This window comes from Erpetoichthys calabaricus, chromosome 3 (assembly GCF_900747795.2).
Source record: "Erpetoichthys calabaricus chromosome 3, fErpCal1.3, whole genome shotgun sequence".
NCBI classification, from domain to species: domain Eukaryota; kingdom Metazoa; phylum Chordata; class Cladistia; order Polypteriformes; family Polypteridae; genus Erpetoichthys; species Erpetoichthys calabaricus.
Window position 1 is genome coordinate 18801816 of NC_041396.2, and position 22066 is coordinate 18823881.

Sequence of the window (22066 nt, forward strand, 5' to 3'; positions counted from 1 at the left end):
TGACTTAGATATTTGAGCAAGAGAGGGACAAAGAAAAAGAGAGCATTCCTGATACAGGTCCAAGAGTTGTTCAGTTTGCTGTATCATCATCATCATCATCATCATCATCGTCAGTGTAATATCCATTTTTAGGGTTTACCCAGATCGGCTTGGTTCCACACAGATCTTTTTTTTCTCCATTCTCTATGCCAGTGTGCCACCATTAAACACACACATTATTACCATTCATTTTGACAAATGAATGAAATCAGGATCTTTAAGTTTTATTGCTTTTCAAATTATAAGCTTAAAAAAATACATGCAGAACAGTCAATGCCATCGCTTATTTGCTGTTTCCAGTCCCAAAATACCACTAAAATGTGGGTCATAGAACAAATGGTACTTTCTCAATATTTCTTATACAACTTATTAACACTTAGCTTAAATATCTACCCTCCCATCCACTTTAGACCTCCTTTAACTGAGGTCAAGGTTCGTAAGGTATACTTACATATAATCAATGTAAACATCAGCATGTTCATAAATATTTCAAAGCTAAAAAAATATTATATTTTAACTTTCTGTATTTTGGCAGGCTCCATTAAAGCACAAACACTGCCACTGTCTTTATAGCACCTGTCACAACAAACAACAAGCCAAAGTGCATCACGTGTGCTGTAGAGAATCTTTAAGAGGTTCCCATTTTTCCATTGGATGAGCCCATCTGGGTGGTGAGACTCCTTTAGCGTCCCACGCAGCAGCTGTGCCATCCCAAGCGAACTCCCTTTTGGGGCAGGACCTCACTGTCTATTTGGCTTTGATCTCGGAGTACATGACACTTCCTTCTCTGTCCTCATCCCTCGTTTTACTCTTCTTTGAAACATTGCAGTAAAGAGATGAAGTATCTTCTTGATCTCCTTTAGTAAACGTCACAGAGGAGTAGAGTGTTTCCACTGGGGGTTCTGCCACCTGCATGCCACATTCTGCATAAATTGTGTTTTTAACCTAAAAAAGAAGGATAAACAACAATCAGAATATTTAAGAGTGCAGGTTGCTAGGTCAGGTCTGGAATGGCAAGCAACATAGGGCACTATACAATAGGGGCAGAGCTCAAAGAAACTCGAATGATAAAAACATTCAAATGGAAGGCTTGTAAAAGTTTGTCAGGGAACTGTAAATTAATCAATCAATAATAATAATAATTAATAATAATAATAATAAATAACTATATTGTGACCCCAAGGGACACAGAAGCTGAACCAGTAATGGGGCATGAAACATCATGTAATACTCCAGACCAACAGGTGGCAGTAGTTAGGCTCGATATGATGGAGCATCTGATATTATTTATCTGGACTTCCAGAAAGCATTTGATAAGGTGCCACATGAGAGGTTGGGCATTAAAATAAAAGAAGTTGCAGTTCAGGGTGTGCTGTATAGGTGGATGCAGACACACGAAGCAGAGGATGATGAGATTGTGAGGAACTTTATTAGAATTGACTGATGTTAAGAGTGGCGAATAAATATAAATGATTTGGATAGGAATAGGGCGGTACGGTGGCGCAGTGGGTAGTGCTGCTGCCTTGCAATTAGGAGACCCAGGGTCCTCCCTGCATGGAGTTTGCATGTTGTCTTCGTGGGTTTCCTTTGGGTGCTCCGGTTTTCTCCCACAGTCCAAAGACATGTAGGTTAGGTGCATTGGTGATTCTAAATTGTCCCTAGTGTGTGTGTGTGTGCCCTGCGGTGGGCTGGCACCCTGCCTGGGGTTTGCTTCCTGCCTTGCACCCTGTGTTGGCTGGGATTGGCTCCAGCAGACACTCATGACCATGTAGTTAGGATGTAGCGGGTTGGATGATGGATAGGAATATAAGTAACAAGCTGGTTCTGTTTGTAGTTGATATCAAGATAGGTGGATTGGCACATAATCTTTTTGGATTAATGGATTTTAATGGACATTCCTCCTAATGGATTTTAGGAGGCCCAGACCCCTCATGGACCCCGTGATCATCAGAGGTGACTGTGTGCAGATGGTGCAGAACTATAACTATCTGGGAGTGCAGCTGGATGATAAATTAGACTGGACTGCCAATACTGATACTCTGTGCAAGAAAGGACAGAGCCGGTTATACTACCTTAGAAGGCTGGCGTCCTTCAACATCTGCAATAAGATGCTGCAGATGTTCTATCAGACGGTTGTGGCGAGCGCCCTCTTCTACGCGGTGGTGTGCTGGGGAGGCAGCATAAAGAAGAAAGACGCCTCACGCCTGGATCTGTCTATCTATTTATCTATCTATCTATCTAATCTGGAATCTGTTGAAACATTGGAGAAGGATTTGGACAGCATACAGGCTTGGGCAGATTTATGACAAATGAAATTTATGTCAGTAAATGTAATGAATTACATGTACGGAGTAAAAATGTGAGGTTTGAATACACAATTGGTGGTCAGAAAATCAAAGTATAGCTTATGAGAAGAATTTAGGAGATGTAGTGGACTCGTTACTATCAATTTGCAAGACAATGTTCAGAAGCCATTAAGGAGGCTAACAGAATGTCAGGTTATATAGCGCCTTGATGTGTGGAGTACAAGTCACAGGAGGTTCTGCTCAGTCTTTATAACACACTGGTGAGGCCTCATCTGGAGTACTGGGTGCAGTTTTGGTCTCTGGGCTACAAAAAGGACATAACAGCACTAGAAAAGATCCAGAGAAGAGCGACTGGGCTGATTAGAGGACTACAGGGGATGAGTTATGAGCAAAGATTAAAAGAGCTGAGCCTAACGCTTGCATTAAATTTAAGTCTTGTTAGGTCTTAGTCCACCTAATGAGAAGGATTTAGGAGTCTTAGTGGATTCAACATGACCAACTGCCAGACAGTGTTCAGAATCCATTAAGAAGGCTAACAGAATGTCAGGTTATCTAGCGCCTTGATGTGTGGAGTACAAGTCACAGGAGGTTCTGCTCAGTCTTTATAACACACTGGTGAGGACTCATCTGGAGTACTGGGTGCAGTTTGGGTCTCCAGACTACAAAAAGAACATAACAGCACTAGAAAAGGTCCAGAGAAGAGCGACTGGGCTGATTAGAGGGCTACAGGGGATGAGTTATGAGGAAAGATTAAAAGAGCTGAGCCTTAACCGTTTAAGCAAAAGAAGATGAAGAGGAGATGTGTGTCTTTAAGGCGCCAAGGTGCAGTCACGTGAATGCCACAGAGTGTGCAGTGAGCATGTCAGTTTAAGAGACATACCACGTGAAAGCCAGAACTACTGGAGACGCAAGATAAACTTTAATTTTGTGCATTTGTTAACTAAATGTGTGTTCCTATGTACATATTTCGAAGTAAAGTATTAAATGTTAGAGAGGAAACTGTTCTGAATTAATAGTCATGTTAATGTCATGTTAATAGTCATGCATAAAGATCTCCCACATTTTGAAGGGGTATAAAAAATGAATGAAGCTCTCTAAAAAAAATTGTATATATTTCTGAAAAGTACATAAAAAAACAGTTTTGTTTTAATGGGTTTTAAAAATAATATCAGAAAAATGGTGGCCGTCGTTGACAATACATTGCTGAAGACGTTCCCGGAAGTTCTCCATCACTCTCCAGGTCATCTCAGGCGGAATGGTGTCGATTTCCTGTCTGATCCTTTCCTTCAAATCCAAGAGACTGAGGACGATGTTTGAAAATCTTTTCCTTTAGATATCCCCAAAGGAAAAAGTCACATGAGCTTAAATCTGGTGACCGCGCCAGCCACCCCACATCTCCACGTAAAGAGATCAAATACCCAGGGAGCATTTCCCTCAACACTCCGAGCTAATGTTGTGCTGTGTGAGCTGTGGCCCCATCCTGTTGAAACCACGCATGTTGTGTCCTAGCTCTGCCAGGTGATTTTCTTTTCAGTGTAGACCCAGTTGCCCAAAGGTTAGAAATCCGTAGAAAAATCGTTTTCCGATCTGATACAGATGCATTTCGACCGAGTGTGAAGCGTGTATGGAACACTCTCTGCGTCGCTATCACGGAACAGTTGTTCTCAGAATATGCTTGAACACCGGTTCACCGGTCCAACTCATGATGGGTACTGAAAACAGTAGAGCCTAACCTGCCGAATGAGACCTACCCCACCTCTTCACCCCACTATAGTCTGCACAGTTCTCCCTCGAAATGTGAATAGATCTTTATGCCCCACCCTGCATTTTACATCACCTAGTGTTTATTATTACCATAAATACCTTCAATACCATTCAGTAAAACAGAGGATGTTTATACTCTTTATAATATAGACCCAGACTGTAAATTATTGGGATATAGCATTAAATCTTTAAGAGATGGTGTGTATTACTATGGACACTGAAAATATGTGCTGATCAATTGGCAGGAGTCTTTCTGGACATTTTCAACCTTTCTCTACAACTTGCAATGGTCCCTGTCTGCCTCAAATCCTCCACTATTGTGCCAGTGCCTAAAAAATCAGTGGTCACCTGCCTTAATAATTACCGCCCTGTGGCTCTGACCCCAGTAATAATGAAGTGCTTTGAGAGAATCCTCCTAAACTACATCAAGGATGCCATCCCTGCTGGATTTGACAACCATCAGTTCGCTTACAGGAGGATCAGATCTACAGAGGATGCTGTCTCAATAGTACTTCACACAGCCCTGACTCATCTGCAGTGCCATAACTCTTATGTTAGGATGCTATTCGTCGATTTTAGTTCAGCGTTTAACACCATAATGATACAAGCTTCATAATCTGGGTCTGTCCACATCGTTGTGTCTCTGGATCAGGGACTTTCTCACCAACAGGCCTCAGGTGGTTAGAATTGGAGATCGTACATTAGCCACACTGGTTTTGAACACAGGTATGCCACAGAGTTGTGTGCTCAGCCCAGCACTCTTCACGTTATTCATGCACAATTGCTCTGCCATCCATGCCACAAATATGGTTGTGAAGTTTGCGGATGATATGACCATGGTGGGTCTCATATCAGACAATGGTGAGACTCACTACAGAGAGGAGATACAACACCTAGCACTATGGTACTCAGCCAACAACCTCATCTTGAACACCAGCAAGACCAAAGATGTCATTGTGGACTATAGGAGGTCCAGAAGAACAGAACATGCTCCTATATTCATACATGAGGAGACTGTAATGTGTGTGGACAATATCAAGTTCTTGGGTATCCACATCACATCGGATCTGACCTGGTCTTTGAATACATCTCACCTGGTAAAGAAGGCCCAACAAAGACTCTTCTTCCTCAGGAAAATGAGACATGCTGGATTCTCCTCTCGGCTGCTCACAGACCTCTACAGATCCGCTATAGAAAGCATTCTCTGTCACAGTATGACAATGTGGTACAGCAGCTGCACAGCACAGGAAAGGAAGGACTTGGCACGCGTGGTGAGAACAGCACAGGGGATCATGGGAAGTCCTCTCCTAGACCTGGACTCTGTATATGCTGGAAGGATGCAGAAGAGGGTCAAATGTATAGCTGCGGATCTCAACCATCCGGGAAATGGACTGTTTGTACCACTGCCTTCGGGAAAGCGGTACAGAAATATAAAAACACGTACCAGCAGACTGAAAGACAGCTTTATCCCCAGAGCTATGAAGTCCATCTGCCCCTGCTGATACCCACACATACGTACATCTACCCTTAACCTGCCCTCCTGTAGACATGCACACGTACTTTCCCTCGTAATCAAACACACACACTCTTATTCCTCCCCTACAGATCCATGCACACAGATCACTGGTCTCTGCAGGCGTACTACTTCAGGAAAAGTCTGGACGTGATATCGTCTTATTGCTGCTGTCTTTTATACTTATTATGTTTATTTTATTATTTATTGTGTATTGTGTATTTTAAGTATTCTGCCTTGAAGCCGAGTCCTACCAACAAAAAATTTTGTTATGTGTATGTATAATGACGATAAAGAATTCTATCTATAAACCTGTTATGTTGCCGCATTGGGTTGTAATTGCAAATACCTTACCTTGATAGTGTGTAGCTATAGTGCCATCTATTGGATGTTTTCTGTATTGCATAGTGAAACAACATTTATATATGTACTACCGTATATACTTGCGTATAAATCGGGTCTTGAAACCCGAAAAAACGATCATAAAATCAGACCCCGTCTTATACGCCCGTTCAAAAATACGACACTTAAATTTTTTTTTAAACCTCTTCTTGCCTGCTCCAATCTCACATCAGTTTCTCAGACACATTGAATTTTGTTGCTGCAGCGCAGTTATCAATTTCTTTCACCACTTCAACAACTTTTAATTTAAATCCAGCTTCATATTTTCTTCTGATCGAACGCTCCATCGTAGATAAGGGATGCTCTTATGGTAAAGGTATATGAGGGTGTGAGATACAAAAAACGCTTCGGAATAGTGTGGGTATTACCGTGTGGTCACGTAGGCACAATACATAAGAAAAAAAAAAGGCCATGTGCTCTGCGGTTACTCTCTCAGGTGGGTGTTAGTATTTCACAATCTCTTGGATCAATAGTGTGAGTTTTCCACATTCAACTTATGTAAGAGCCATTTTCCTTGTTCTATAAGATTCATGAATGTTTATTAGATGACAATGCATAAACTATGGGAGGTTCCTATAACCCCCGTGAATAGAATCATTTTGGTATGTTCTTGCCATTTCTAATAGCTTGGAGTAAACATTATTCTCCAGTGAGTTAGTGTCAGCCTTGCCTTGTATAAGGTGTAGAGGCATATGGTTTTTAACCGCGACTGCACGTCACCGTGCTTTGGCACTTGCCTATGTGCCAACCGGCTTATGAGCCTTTAGAGTGCGTGAAGTAAATATGCACTTAACAGCACTTAATTTATGTGTTGTGCCGTACGTAAAGCGTACAGAAAAAGAAATTAAGAACCTTTAAGTAGGAAAGAAGAAATTAAGAACCTTTAAGTATAAAAATACTAAAGTCTTTCAAAAAAAGCTAAGTTTATAGAAGATTCATTTTTCCCTTTTTTTGCCTTTTATTCTACGTGTGTAACTATTTTTTCTTTTATTCTTGTTTGGATTATCCATCCATCCATCCATCCATTGTCTCCCGCTTATCCGAGGTCGGGTCGCGGGGGCAGCAGCTTGAGCAGAGATGCCCAGACTTCCCTCTCCCCGGCCACTTCTTCTAGCTCTTCCGGGAGAATCCCAAGGCGTTCCCAGGCCAGTCGAGAGACATAGTCCCTCCAGCGTGTCCTGGGTCTTCCCCGGGGCCTCCTCCCGGTTGGACGTGCCCGGAACACCTCACCAGGGAGGCGTCCAGGAGGCATCCTGATCAGATGCCCGAGCCACCTCATCTGACTCCTCTCGATGCGGAGGAGCAGCGGCTCTACTCTGAGCCCCTCCCGGATGACTGAGCTTCTCACCCTATCTTTAAGGGAAAGCCCAGACACCCTGCGGAGGAAACTCATTTCAGCCGCTTGTATTCGCGATCTCGTTCTTTCGGTCACTACCCATAGCTCATGACCATAGGTGAGGGTAGGAACATAGATCGACTGGTAAATTGAGAGCTTCGCCTTGCGGCTCAGCTCCTTTTTCACCACGACAGACCGATGCAATGCCCGCATTACTGCGGATGCCGCACCGATCCGCCTGTCGATCTCACGCTCCATTCTTCCCTCACTCGTGAACAAGACCCCGAGATACTTGAACTCCTCCACTTGGGGCAGGATCTCGCTACCAACCCTGAGAGGGCACTCCACCCTTTTCCGGCTGAGGACCATGGTCTCGGATTTGGAGGTGCTGATTCTCATCCCAGCCACTTCACACTCGGCTGCGAACCGATCCAGAGAGAGCTGAAGATCACGGCCTGATGAAGCAAACAGGACAACATCATCTGCAAAAAGCAGTGACCCAATCCTGAGCCCACCAAACTGGACCCTCTCAACACCCTGGCTGCGCCTAGAAATTCTGTCCATAAAAGATATGAACAGAATCGGTGACAAAGGGCAGCCCTGGCGGATTATTTATTATTATTATTATTTATTATTTGCTTTTAATTTTCACTATAAAATCTTTAAAAACGAACTCTTGGACTCTGTGAATTCTTTTGACACGCGTCTTACCTTATATGACCGACATTATAAAATACCGGAAATTATATGGTGTGGTACCCGGATGGGGGTGGTACCCAGCCGGGACACCCGAAAAGATCGGAGGAGGGCTTGTGCCCCCTTGAGGGGGCGACCGCCCTGGGGGCCACGTGGTCACCACCAGGGGGACCCCAATACCTGGAGGACCCAGGAAGTGCTGGGGGGAAGAGGAACAGGGACACCCAGAGTGCTTCCGGGGAGACAGCCGGCACTTTCGCCACACTGGGGCGTGTCGGTGGGAGATTGCCGGGAACACACCTGGAGCACATCCGGGTGCTTATTTAAAGGGGCCGCCTCCCTTCAGAGATGGACTTGAGTCGGGTGGAAGAAGGACAAGGTTTTTGGAGGAGAGAAGGAGGCGGTCTGAAGAGACAGAGAGAGAGAGAGAAGGCATTGTGTTGGCCTGGACTGAGGGGTATTGGGGCTTGTGTGAGTAAATCATTGTGACATGGAAACCCTATATAAACGTGTGTGGGGTAATTTAAACGTGTCTGCCTGTCTGTGTCCGGGTCATATTCCACACTGCTTAAATGCTAGAGCCAGCCCAGCGTACTGTGATCCTCATATTTTCAGCTTTTCTTTATGCAGTTTGTTACGCAAAGGAAATATGCCTTAATATGTATAATATAAATGTCCTTATTCAGTTTGTCGAGGTAAGGCGCTGGAGTGTGCTGATGTGTTACATGTTGATTAGCACACAAAAGTAAAGAATTTCACTGAACTTTACACATGTCTTTATTTGGTTTTTCTCCATTTCATTTTTATGTTGAGCTCCTTCTGGTGGTCAGTTAATGGGGTCTAATTAAGGGCTTGGCACCGAACAAGAAAAACTCAAACCAGCCTGTCTGGCACCAACAATCATGCAACACCCAAAATCACCGAGAGCACATTCTGGTGTTTGATGTGAACATTGACTGACACTTCTGACCTGCATTCTGCTGCCACGTCGTGAGTGACGGATTAGACATTTTCATGGATCAGCAGGTGTCCAGATATTGCCTAATAATTTATCCAGTGAGTGTACAATCGGATCGAGAGGATTCACATCTAGTTATCTTTGAACACACCCAAGTCTTTTCTCTATTTAAAAATAAAGTGTAGATATTTTCTGAGCACCCATGAAAATAGCTACTATGAGCACGTCTTCTTAATGTCACACGCATATATAGTGGACACCCTCCCCTTAGCAATATCTCATACCAAAAATGGTGGTGCATAATTAAAAAAAACAATGAATATATACAGGTGCTGGTCATAAAATTAGAATATCATGACAAAGTTGATTTATTTCAGTAATTCCATCCAAAAAGTGAAACTTGTATATTAGCTTCATTCATTACACACAGACTGATGTATTTCAAATGTTTATTTCTTTTAATGTTGATGATTATAACTGACAACTAATGAAAGTCCCAAATTCAGTATCTCGGAAAATTCGAATATTGTGAAAAGGTTCAATACTGAAGACACCTGGTGCCACATTCTAATCAGCTAATTAACTCAAAAGCCTTTAAATGGTCTCTCAGTCGAGTTCTGTAGGCTACACAATCATGGGGAAGACTGCTGACTTGACAGTTGTCCAAAAGACGACCATTGACACCTTGCACAAGGAGGGCAAGACACAAAAGGTCATTGCTAAAGAGGCTGGCTGTTCACAGAGCTCTGTGTCCAAGCACATTAATAGAAAAGCGAAGGGAAGGACAAGATGGGGTAGAAAAAAGTGGACAAGCAATAGGGATAACCGCACCCTGGAGAGGATTGTGAAACAAAACCCATTCAAAAATGTGGGGGAGATTCACAAAGAGTGGACAGCAGCTGGAGTCAGTGCTTCAAGAACCACCACACACAGACGTATGCAAGACATGGGTTTCAGCTGTCGCATTCCTTGTGTCAAGCCACTCTTGAACAAGAGACAGCGTCAGAAGCGTCTCGCCTTTGGACTGCTGCTGAGTGGTCCAAAGTTATGTTCTCTGATGAAAGTAAATTTTGCATTTCCTTTGGAAATCAAGGTCCCAGAGTCTGGAGGAAGAGAGGAGAGGCACAGAATCCACGTTGCGTGAGGTCCAGTGTAAAGTTTCCACAGTCAGTGATGGTTTGGGGTGCCATGTCATCTGCTGGTGTTGGTCCATTGTGTTTTCTGATGTCCAAGGTCAACGCAGCCGTCTACCAGGAAGTTTTAGAGCACTTCATGCTTCCTGCTGCTGACGAACTTTATGGAGATGCAGATTTCATTTTCCAACAGGACCTGGCACCTGCACACAGTGCCAAAGCTACCAGTACCTGGTTTAAGGACCATGGTATCCCTGTTCTTGATTGGCCAGCAAACTCCCCTGACCTTAACCCCATAAAAAATCTATGGGGTATTGTGAAGAGGAAGATGCAATATGCCAGACCCAACAATTCAGAAGAGCTGAAGGCCACTATCAGAGCAACATGGGCTCTCATAACACCTGAGCAGTGCCACAGACTGATCGACTCCATGCCACGCCGCATTGCTGCAGTAATCCAGGCCAAAGGAGCCCCAACTAAATATTGAGTGCTGTACATGCTCATACTTGTCATGTTCATACCTTTCAGTTGGCCAACATTTCTAAAAATCCTTTTTTTGCATTGTGTCTTGCCCTCCTTGTGCAAGGTGTCAATGGTCGTCTTTTGGACAACTGTCAAGTCAGCAGTCTTCCCCATGATTGTGTAGCCTACAGAACTCGACTGAGAGACCATTTAAAGGCTTTTGAGTTCATTAGCTGATTAGAGTGTGGCACCAGGTGTCTTCAATATTGAACCTTTTCACAATATTTGAATTTTCCGAGATACTGAATTTGGGACTTTCATTAGTTGTCAGTTATAATCATCAACATTAAAAGAAATAAACATTTGAAATACATCAGTCTGTGTGTAATGAATGAATCTAATATACAAGTTTCACTGTTTGAATGGAATTACTGAAATAAATCAACTTTTGTCATGATATTCTAATTTTATGACCAGCACCTGTATATATACTGTATATATATATATATATATATATATATATATATATATATATATATATATATATATATATATATATATAAAGAAATTATTATTAATAATAATAATAATAATAATAATAATACATTATTTTTACTGAACTGTCACACATCTCCTCTCTCCTTAGTGACACCTGTGGTCAGCCATTTCTAGACCTCAGGCCCAGTGAGACTGTCCAGCAGTGGCATACATTACCTCAATGAAATTTCCATCATGGGCACGCTGGGTATCTTTTGCTTCTGGGGGAAAAAAAAAACAGGAGAAGATATTCAGTTGTACGCTAAAGAGCAAAAGTGGCACATTAATATCTTTGTGGATGAACCTCATTATAAAGCAAGCAAGGAAGAAGCAGTAGAGTGCAGTCTGTGAACAATGGAGGACTGACTGATGCAGGGTAAGGAGGCCCAAGGTGAGTTATAAAAACAGGGCTTACACACAGGATGGGTCATTCCGGTTATCTGACTGACATGCCAAATGGGTTCGTTTTGTACATTTTTGCTAATTTGTCTAATTTGAATTCAGGGTCACCTCCATAGCAGATTAGGTCATCCTCTTATTGTGGCACCCAGTTTTGGAGTTCTAACCCAAGGTTGCTAAAGGGGACAGGTAATGGTTACAATGTTGGTGGAAAACATATTTCCCTGTTGTGATATTCCAGATTCTCCACACTGTGGTATGGTCCTGACCTTTCATGTCCTGCGTTTCACCTTTCATTTCTTTATATTGTGGAAGATCAGCCCTTAAATGGCGGAGTGGTGGCTCTGAAGCTAAGGATCTGCGCTGGTATCCCGAAGGTTTCCGGCTTGAATCCCCGTCACTGCCAAAAGAGATCCTACTCTGCTGGGCCCTTGAGCAAGACCCTTAACCTTCAATTGCTCCAGGGACTGTGTACAATGGCTGACCCTGCGCTCTGACCCCAAGGGGTATGCGAAAACTAACAAATTCCTAATACAAGAAATTGTATAAGGCGAAATAAAGAACGAAAAAAAAATAAATAGATAAACACAGACAGATCTGCAAACTCACAATGTCCAAAACACACACATTTATTTTTTCCTCCTTCTCCCCAGCACACAATGCACAAATCACCAACAATAATGGCTCTGTTCGTTCCTTCTCTGTCTTTTCTTCCTTTATTCTTCTTTTCTGCCACCCTCACCTGTCCTCTGCATCCCAAGTCCGGCTCCTCGAATGGAGTGAGGTGGCCTCTTTTATACTGCACCCTGAAGTTCTCCAGGTGCTCCCCGATCATCTTCTGGCAGCACTTCCGGGTGTGGCGGAAGTGCTGCAGACCAAGGCTCCGGAGCTGTACAGGCGTCCCCTGTTGGTGGTCACGGGCTCCAGCAGGGTTCAGCTTCCAAGCTCCAAGCCCGTGGCCCCGATGCAAACCAGCGGGGCTGCCCTCTCGTGTCTTGGGGAAGATACTGCTGTTTACATGTCCTCTCCCCTGGTCCTCTCCTCAGAAGGGCATTCCAACTGGGCAAGGCCCCCAGCCATCTGCCACAATATTAAAGGATGATTTTGGTACTTTTCAAATCAAAGTTATATTTCTTCAAAAACATAGGCGCAGTGGTAGTGCTGCTGCTTTGCAGTAAGGAGACTGTGGAAGATTGTGGGTTCGCTTCCCGGTTCCTCCCTGTGTGGATAGCGTTTTGAGTACTGAGAAAAGTAATGAATTATTATTAATTATTATTATTATTATTATTAAGAGCCATTTGCTAGTTATTTAAGTTATATGAATGTTTTACTAAATATTACTGCGTAATCTGTGGGAGGTTCTTAGAAACCCCCATAAGTTGAATTGAATTGGTATATTCTAACTTTTTCTAGCCTCTCTGACTAAACATTATTCTCAGTTCGTGACCAGCCTTGCCAGGTGTAAGGCACAGAGGGCATATGGTTTTAAACCGTGCCTTTTGTGTTTTGTGTGCCAAGTAACATGAAAGTCAAACGTACTTAATTGAATGTGCTGCACCGTACACTTAAAGCGTACAGAAGAAGAAGTAAAGCATCTTTAAACATAGAAACAGCTTTACAAGAAAAGTTACGTTTAGAGAAGATACTTTGTTTTTTTTGCCTTTTATTCTACATGTGTAACAACTTTTTTCTTTATTCTTGTGTGAATTGTTTGCTTTGAATTTTCACTAAATATTTTAAAATGAACTTTTGGACTGAGAGAATTCTTTCGGCAAACATTTTACCCATGCTTGAACTTGGCTTACACTCCTGCGGCTACACATAGTATATATGCATTTACCACACAAAATTGTGTTCTAGAGTTAAGCGTTTTCAATAGCTTTTAAACAATACATTGCTGGTTCTGGCATTTTATAATGAAAGTCATGACGCACGGTGATCCCTAAAAGACAAATGCTTGAAAACTTATCAAATATGTCAATTTTTCAAGCCCAGTTATAAGGCATTGATCCATGTCTTGGGATTACACACATATTGTAAAGTACCTTATGCATGTAATTTTCGAACAAAAGCGGGTTGGATAATGGATGGATGAAAACACTACTATCATGAGAATCAGCCATTCTAAAATAGACCTGTAGCTGTACATGATACATGAGCACTTCTCTTCTTCTCCAATAAGCTTTCTCCCCCAGCACTGTCATTTCCTCTTGAAAGACCAAATCACAGTAAACTCTTCCTGCCACATGCTAGGTATCATGTTCATTTACTCCTGTATTTACGTGAGAACTCTTCCTATTATTTCAAAGCTATCACACAAGCTGAAAAGAGAGCGCATTCTTACCTCAAGAAAAATAGAACCAGGAATATGCGATCAAATGATTATTTTCAAATCTCTTTTGTTGTCACAAATATGCGCTGGAAACAAAGAAGGCATGTTTTCTTGTATTTAAACATTTCTGCCTTAAAATAAACATATGTGATAGGTTTTTAGGCTTTTATTCTCTGGACGCGCCCCTGATGGAGTCGCTGATAGTTACAGCCTAATCCTCTCCTTTTTCCTGTGTCACCTGCCTCGAATGATATTCTCCAGGAAGCACACAGCCAGGCCTCCATTGTCACATACACCGGCATGGCACTATCTGCATGCCTGCGAGGTTTGATCGCTACTCCTGTTCCTACACTAATCAAGAAGGACACCCCATGGAGTGCCAGTCACTTTGCTTTGCTCGGGGGGCACAGTTGCTTTTTCTCCTCTGTCTTATGTGCTGAAGCTGTTGTTGCCATCTAGCTTACTCTCCAGCTCTCTGTTCGTCTCTCCAGCTATACTTCAGAGGGTCTATTATTTTTTCTTCTCATCCAATTGTCTCCTCTCTCTGCCATTCAGGCTCCCTTTATAGCCTCGACTCAGTGCAGGTGCTGTCCTCCACTTACTCTGAGGTGTGAATGAGGCACCTGACTGCACCTGTTCACATTTGCACATGAGTGTGCGATCAGCCAAGTACCCCAATCAACCTTGGAGCAGTGCGGGCACACACACTCATGTACCTGCATCCGCTAGGATCCTACACATTCCGGGACTATTTGTTTAAGATCTCGTTTCACCATGGACTTCTTATCACACCAGAATACTCCTAGTTATGACATCCGAGGCCTACTAGTAATTTTAAGACAATATGATTTAAATAATAAGAGCACATAAGTGATACTGTTTATTAATGGGTAGCCTTTTCCAAAAAAATTTGGGATGCTGTGTAAAATGTAAAATAAAATCAGAATGAGATGATTTACAATTCATTTAAACCCTCCATTCAATTGAAAATAGTACAAAAGCAACATATTAAATGTTTAAAATGAAAAATTGTTTAAACCTAACCCTAACCCTAACCCTAACTGTTTTTTAAATAAATTATGTTCATTTTGAAATTGATACCAACAACATGTTTCAAAAAAAGATGGGCCGGGGGCCTGCTTGCCACTCACTCACTCACTCACTCACTCACTCACTCACTCACTCACTCACTCACTCACTCACTCACTCAGAGGTGGTTGTAGCTGTTGGCATATCCACCAGGGGCATGGGGCACCACCACTCAATATGTCATGTTTGCATTCTTCTAACAACACTCTGTAAACGTTTGTGAATGGAGGAGGACAATTGCTGTAGTTCTGAAACTGTCCCAATGTAGGATTTCAGCTGCTCAACAGTTCAGGGTCTCCTTTGTCATATTTTTTGCTTAATACTGTGCCAATGGGTGGCACATATGGACTGCAGGCAGGCCAGTTTCACACCCAGATTCTTGTACTACAGTGCCATGCTTTTGTATTACATGCAGAATGCATTTTGCTATTGTCTTACTGAAATAACCAAGGCCTTCCCTGAAAAAGATGTTGTATGGATGGCAGCATTTGTTGCTCCAAAACCTGTATATATATCATTCAGCATTTATGCAAGCTACCCATGCCATGTGCACTAATGCTCCCCAGACAATCACAGATGCTGGCTTATGAACTGTGTTCTGATTAGAAGCTGGATGATCCCTCTCCTCTTCAGCCAAGATGATTCAGCATCTATGATTTCCAAAATGAATTTCAAATTTTGATTTGTCAGACCACAGTATGGTTTTCCACTTTGCCTCAGTTCATTTAAGTGAGTTGCTGGTTCACAAAAGGCAATGGATTATGTTTATACACTGCTCAAAAAAAATGAAGGGAATGTGTATTCATACCAGTCTAACACCAAGTCAATGAAGTTCCAGGGATATCAGTCTGTCCAGTTAGGAAACACAAGCATTTAGGCATCAGCTTCACCTGCTTTGGTGTAAATGAAAGTGACAACAGGAGAGGCAACAGCAAGACAACCCCAAAAAAGGGAATGGTGGCCACAGACAGTTGCTCCCTCCTTAATCATTCCTAGCTGATTCTTCTGTAGTTGTGTGTTTTGCGGGTGTCCTTGTCACTACTGTTAGAAAGAGGTGGCACCTGCAGCCAATTTAGGTTACACACGTAGTCCAGCTCCACCAGTATGTCATATCCATATATGCCATCGCAAGAAGGTTTTCTGTGTCTCCCAGCACAGTCTCAAGAACTTGGAGGAGATACAGTTACCAGGAGGAGAGCTGGACAGGGCTGTAGAAGGGCATCAACCCAGCAGCAGGACTGGTATCTGCTCCTTTGTGCAAAGAGGAACCGGAGAAGCACCACCAGAGGACTACAAAATGACCTCCAGCTGGCTACTAATGTGCATGTTTCTAACCAAACTGTCACAACCAGATTCTATGAGGGTGGCGTCCTCTAATGAGATTTGTGCTCACAGCCCATCACCGTGCAGCTCAATTGGCATTCACTAGAGAATTCCACAATCAGCAGGTCCACCACTGGCCACCTCTTCACCTTCACAGGTTCACACTGAGCACATGTGACGGATGTGAAAGAGTCTGGAGATGCCGTGATGAATGTTATAAAGCTTGTAACATCATCCAGGATGACCGGTTTGGTGATGGGTCAGTGATGTTCTGGGTAGGCATATCCTTGGAAGGTCCAGGTGTTATAGGGGTGCTAGGTACTGGTACCCTGACTGCTGTTAGTTACTGGGATGAAATTCTCAGTGCCATTGTCAGACCTTACATTGGAGTAGTAGGCCCTGGGTTCCTCCTGGTGCAATACAGTGACTGGCTTCATGTGGAAAGAGTGTATAGACAGTTCATGGATGATGAAGACATTGATGCCATTCACAGCCCCACACGCTCCCTAGACGTGAATCCAATTGAGAACCTCTGGGACGTTATGTATCAGTGCATCCGACACCGCCAAGTAGCACCACAGACTGTCCGGGAGCTCACTGATGCCCTGACCCAGGTCTGGGAGGAGATCCCCCAGGACACCATCTGCTGTCACATCAGAAGCATGCCCAGACATTGAATACAGGCATGTAGGGGCCATACACGCTACTGAGTCACATTAGGAGTTACTGTGCTGAAATCTGGATCAGCCTGTGGCTTCCATTTTTGACTTTGATTTTCGGTGTGATGTTGAATTAGCCCTCAGTGAGTTAGTGATTTTGGTTTCTATTGACCGTTGTTACGTTATTTCGTTCTCAATGAATTCCACAGTATTACTCAGTAAATATTTTCCACATGAATATTTTGTTCATCGAGATCTGATGTGTGATTTAGTTGTTCCCTTAATTTTCTGAGCAGTGCATTTGGGTTCTTCTTTGCATGGCAGAGTTTTACCTCATTATGTTCACAGACAATGGTTTCCGGAAGTGTTCCTCAGCCCATGCAATGATTTTCTCTACAGACTCATGTCTGTTTTTTAATGCAGTACCACCTGAGGGCCTGAAGATCATAGCAATTCAATAATGGTTTTTGGCCTTGTCTCTTGTCTACAGAGATTTTTCTGGATTCTCTGAATCTTTTTGATGATATTATGTACCATCAATAATGAAATACCAAAATTCTTTGCACTTTTAAGTTGAGGAATGTCATTCACAGTCTTTCATAGAGCAGTGAACTCCTCCCCATCTTTACTCCTGAGAGACTCCACCTATCTGGAATGCTCCTTTTATACCAAATCACGTTACTGACCTGTTAACCAATTAACTTCATTAATTGTGAGACGTGAAATTTACAATGAGTTTATATTTTTCATAAAGGTATACAATGTCTCATTTGATAGGTTGTCTTTGTTCTATTTTCAATGAACTAGGAGCTTAAATGATTTGCAAATCGACACATTCTGTTTTTACTTACATTTTACACAGCGTCCCAAATTTTTTTAAATGGGGTTGTACTCTGTTTAGTAAAGTGACGCCCACACTGTGTGTGTAGAAGAGATAACATGGGAATCAGAATGACTTACCTGAGGATTTCATTCTCCTCCTTCTTACAAAGTAGGTAGTAGCAAGCAGCAGAAAGACAAGTAGCATCACCCCTAGAGCGACTCCGACAAACATTTCCACTGGAAGACCTGCAAGTAAGAGGAATGGCAATTCAGATGATGTCCACTGCGAGCATTAAGTTTGGAGTTTAATTTCTATGAAGTAAATGAAAGCACACCTAGATGTGAAGGGCATCTCACTTTTAGGAACTTGGCACGGTTCCACCAAGCCAAATAGCTGCATAGCAATCATCAAAAAGCGCCATAGCTCATCATGTCACCCTCCATCTTCATGGAATTACAGAGCAAAGCAGGATACTAACAAGTCCAGTTCAGTCATCTAGTGTGACATGGATTTAAGAGAGCAAACTCCACAGAAGAAAGCAAATTAAACAGAAAACAGCTTTCTGAAAGAACAAATAAAATAGAAAGAAGGAATAATCTATATATATAAAAGTCAATGTACGTATGTATGTTCCAGCATCACGTCCGAACGGCTGGAGCGATCTTCATGAAACTTGGTAGACATGTTTCTCAATGGTTGACCAAAAATACCATAGGGTGATATCAGCCCTAACCCACCCCCTTCTGGGTAGTGTAGGGGGTGATCTTACGGTCTTGTATGCATGTTATCATTTAGTTGACACTCGGAACGACCACCAGAGGGCAAACTGGACATGACCCCTGTTGCTTTTGAAATTAAATAGAGCTCTAAGTGCGCAAGTGTGTGTGTGTGTGTCTGTCCGGCCTGGAAGTGAGACGTAGAGTCGGGGTGAGGACTCCAGCTCCGAGGATACGCAAGTGAAGCCAGCACACCGGCAAAAGGAAACCTCCTAAGAAAGACAGTCGCTTAGCTGCTAATACACAAACGATGAGAGCATGTCACCAACGCGAATCCTCCTAGGAGAGAGATGCCCAGAGAAGTTCTGACGATTTCAATACTTTCTAGGATCCACAGTTAGTATATAGCAGGTGACTGACAGCATTCTTTATGTTTAAGCAGCACCGCGCCCCTGTTGCTTTTCAAATTAAATAGAGTTGGTTGGTTCCGAACGTCAACTGGATGATAAACTACAAGACCGCAAGACAAGGACTTTAGTGAGTCTTTATTGTTTGTTAATTTATTTTTATTTTTAAAGTTGTGTTTTTTTTTTTAATTATGTTTTTCTCAAACAATTTAAAAAAAAAAACACTTTATTTACCTCCCGGGCAACACTGGGTATTTCAGCTAGTAGTTAAAATAAATGGTAACTTTAATTAGAAACAAATAATAATAATAATAATAATAAATGCTGCCTGAAGACAAATCAGACTGCTTCAGTTTGCTGCTTCCTTGTTTTTAGACCTATTTATCAGATGTTTCTCTGTGACACTGAAGAAGAATGACAAGCAGTTCAGAAGTTTCAAAGGCTTTTATTGACAATGACATGAAGTTTATGCACAGAGCCCATATGTGCAGTGTTGGCCCTTCTTTCTTTTTCAAGACCTCTACAGGCTGGTAATCAATTTCTGGGCCAATTCCTGACTGATGGCAGCTGCCCATTCTTGGAGTTTGTCAGAATTGGTGGGTTTTTGGTTGTCCACCCGCCTCTTGAGGATTGACCACAAGTTCTCAGTGGGGAGTTTCCTGGCAAAGGACCCCAAATTTCAATGCCACTTAGTTCTCACTTTTGCCTTATGGCCTGGTGCTCCATCATGCTGGATTGTTCATTGTTGGTCACCAAACTGTTCTTGGATGGTTGGAAGAAGTTGCGCTCAGAGGATGTTTTGGTCTCATTCTTTATTCTTTATTCTTTATTCATGGCTGTGTTCTTAGGCTAAATTGTGAGTGAGCCCACTGCCTTGGCTGAGAAGCAACAACACGTGACTTGAATGGTCTCAGAATGCTTTACTGTTGGCCTGACACAGGACTGATGGTAGCACCGCTCATCTTTTCTTTTTTTCTGGACACCCCAAACAATCTGAAAGGGGATTCATCAGAAAAAATGACTTGACCCCAGCAGTCTTCAGCAGTCCAATCCCTGTACCTTTTGCAGAATATCAGTCTGCCCCTGATGTTTTTCTTGGCTTCTTTGCTGCCCTTCTTGACACCCACCACGCCATCCTCCAAAGGTCTTCACCTCCCTCAAACCTGCCTGCTGCCATTCCTGAGCCTGCTCTGCACTGCTGGTGCCTAAGAACACATCCCATGAATAAAGAATGGGACCAAAACATCCTCCAAGAGCAACCTCTCCCAACCAGGCTCCCAACAGTTGGAATACTTTTTGAAGGCTCCGTACTTGCTATATATCAGGGCCAGCTAACTCTGATCCTGGAGAGCCACACTGGTTAGAGGTTTTCACTCTAACCATTTTCCTAATTAGTGACTAGTTTTTGCTACTAATTAACCTCATTTAATTTATTTGCTATTCAAGCCTCATAACCTTTAAATGGGGGCTGAGTAAAGTCGGCCCTGGAGGGCCGCAGCGGCTGCAGGTTTTTGTTCCAACCCAGTTCCTTCATGAGAAATAACCTATTGCTGATGAAGCCTTTATTGCTCAACTGACATTTTTCTGCATCATTTTAATGTCTCGCTTGTTAAGATTTTGAACTCTTAATTGCTAATTTTAGTCTTAAACAGCTGTATTCATTGTTTTAACTGTTCCTTATTAGCAACTAGCAGGAGTACCCGGCGTTGCCCGGGAATCTTTAACTGGTGAATCTCCCAAATGAAAGAAACAGAACATAGAAATCGAACCAACATTTTTCTGATTGACATTTTATTGTAATAGGTAATATAAGTGGTCATGTTAGAGCCTTTGGATACAGTATATTTTTTGTGTTGCCTTGGGGTTTTGAAAATGAACAAATTGCGAAGATTGCCCACTGTAGAACATGGTACGTAGAGTCATCCGTGTGAAAAGCATGGATGTTCCAAATTGATGTCTTTAACTTGGAGTGAATGTCCTTCAGCCTTAGTAATTCACATAGCAAAATCCAAACGAATAGGAAATTGTAGCCTTTTGAAACAAAAGGGTAAATCAGCAGAATTCTTTGTATGAAAACATGTTGACATCTTGCGCAAGGTTTGAGACGGCCTTGAAATAGACTTTTTTTGTGGCATCGGAAGTGGACTTTTTAATGCCATGTCTTTTTTTGGTGGCATGGGTATATTAGCGAAAAGCAGGACAATGATAATGTCCATCCATCCATCCATTGTCTCCCGCTTATCCGAGGTCGGGTCGCGGGGGCAGCAGCTTGAGCAGAGATGCCCAGACTTCCCTCTCCCCGGCCACTTCTTCTGGGAGAATCCCAAGGCGTTCTCAGGCCAGTCGAGAGACATAGTCCCCTCCAGCGTGTCCTGGGTCTTCCCCGGGGCCTCCTCCCGGTTAGACGTGCCCGGAACACTTCACCAGGGAGGCGTCCAGGAGGTATCCTGATCAGATGCCCGAGCCACCTCATCTGACTCCTCTCGATGCGGAGGAGCAGCGGCTCTACTCTGAGCCCCTCCCGGATGACTGAGCTTCTCACCCTATCTTTAAGGGAGAGCCCAGACACCCTGCGGAGGAAACTCATTTCAGCCGCTTGTATTCGTGATCTCGTTCTTTCGGTCACTACCCATAGCTCATGACCATAGGTGAAGGTAGGAACATAGATCGACTGGTAAATTGAGAGCTTCGCCTTGCGGCTCAGCTCCTTTTTCACCACGACAGACCGATGCAGAGCCCGCATCACTGCGGATGCCGCACCGATCTGCCTGTCGATCTCACGCTCCATTCTTCCCTCACTCGTGAACAAGACCCCGAGATACTTGAACTCCTCCACTTGGGGCAGGATCTCGCTACCAACCCTGAGAGGGCACTCCACCCTTTTCCGGCTGAGGATCATGGTCTCGGATTTGGAGGTGCTGATTCTCATCCCAGCCGCTTCACACTCGACTGTGAACCGATCCAGAGAGAGCTGAAGATCACGGCCTGATGAAGTAAACAGGACAACATCATCTGCAAAAAGCAGTGACCCAATCCTGAGCCCACCAAACCGGACCCCCTCAACACCCTGGCTGCGCCTAGAAATTCTGTCCATAAAAGTTATGAACAGAATCAGTGACAAAGGGCAGCCCTGGCGGAGTCCAACTCTCACTGGAAATGGGTTCGACTTACT

The 22066-nt window shown here is 43.1% G+C and overlaps 1 protein-coding gene across 5 annotated transcripts in view; it reads right to left on the bottom strand.

The window, feature by feature from the left end:
- Window positions 1-247: 247 nt before the first annotated feature.
- The window catches only part of LOC114647780 (uncharacterized), a 199827-nt gene continuing 178008 nt past the window's right edge, over window positions 248-22066 (bottom strand). For all 5 annotated transcript variants that reach the window (XM_051924450.1, XM_051924449.1, XM_051924451.1 and 2 more), the window contains 3 exons: window positions 17909-18016; window positions 11324-11367; window positions 248-984 (listed from right to left, as the gene is read on the bottom strand). In XM_051924450.1, coding sequence (XP_051780410.1) covers window positions 787-984; window positions 11324-11367; window positions 17909-18016 — 350 coding nt within the window. In that variant the 3' untranslated portion in view covers window positions 248-786. The remainder of the gene's footprint in view (window positions 985-11323; window positions 11368-17908; window positions 18017-22066) is intronic.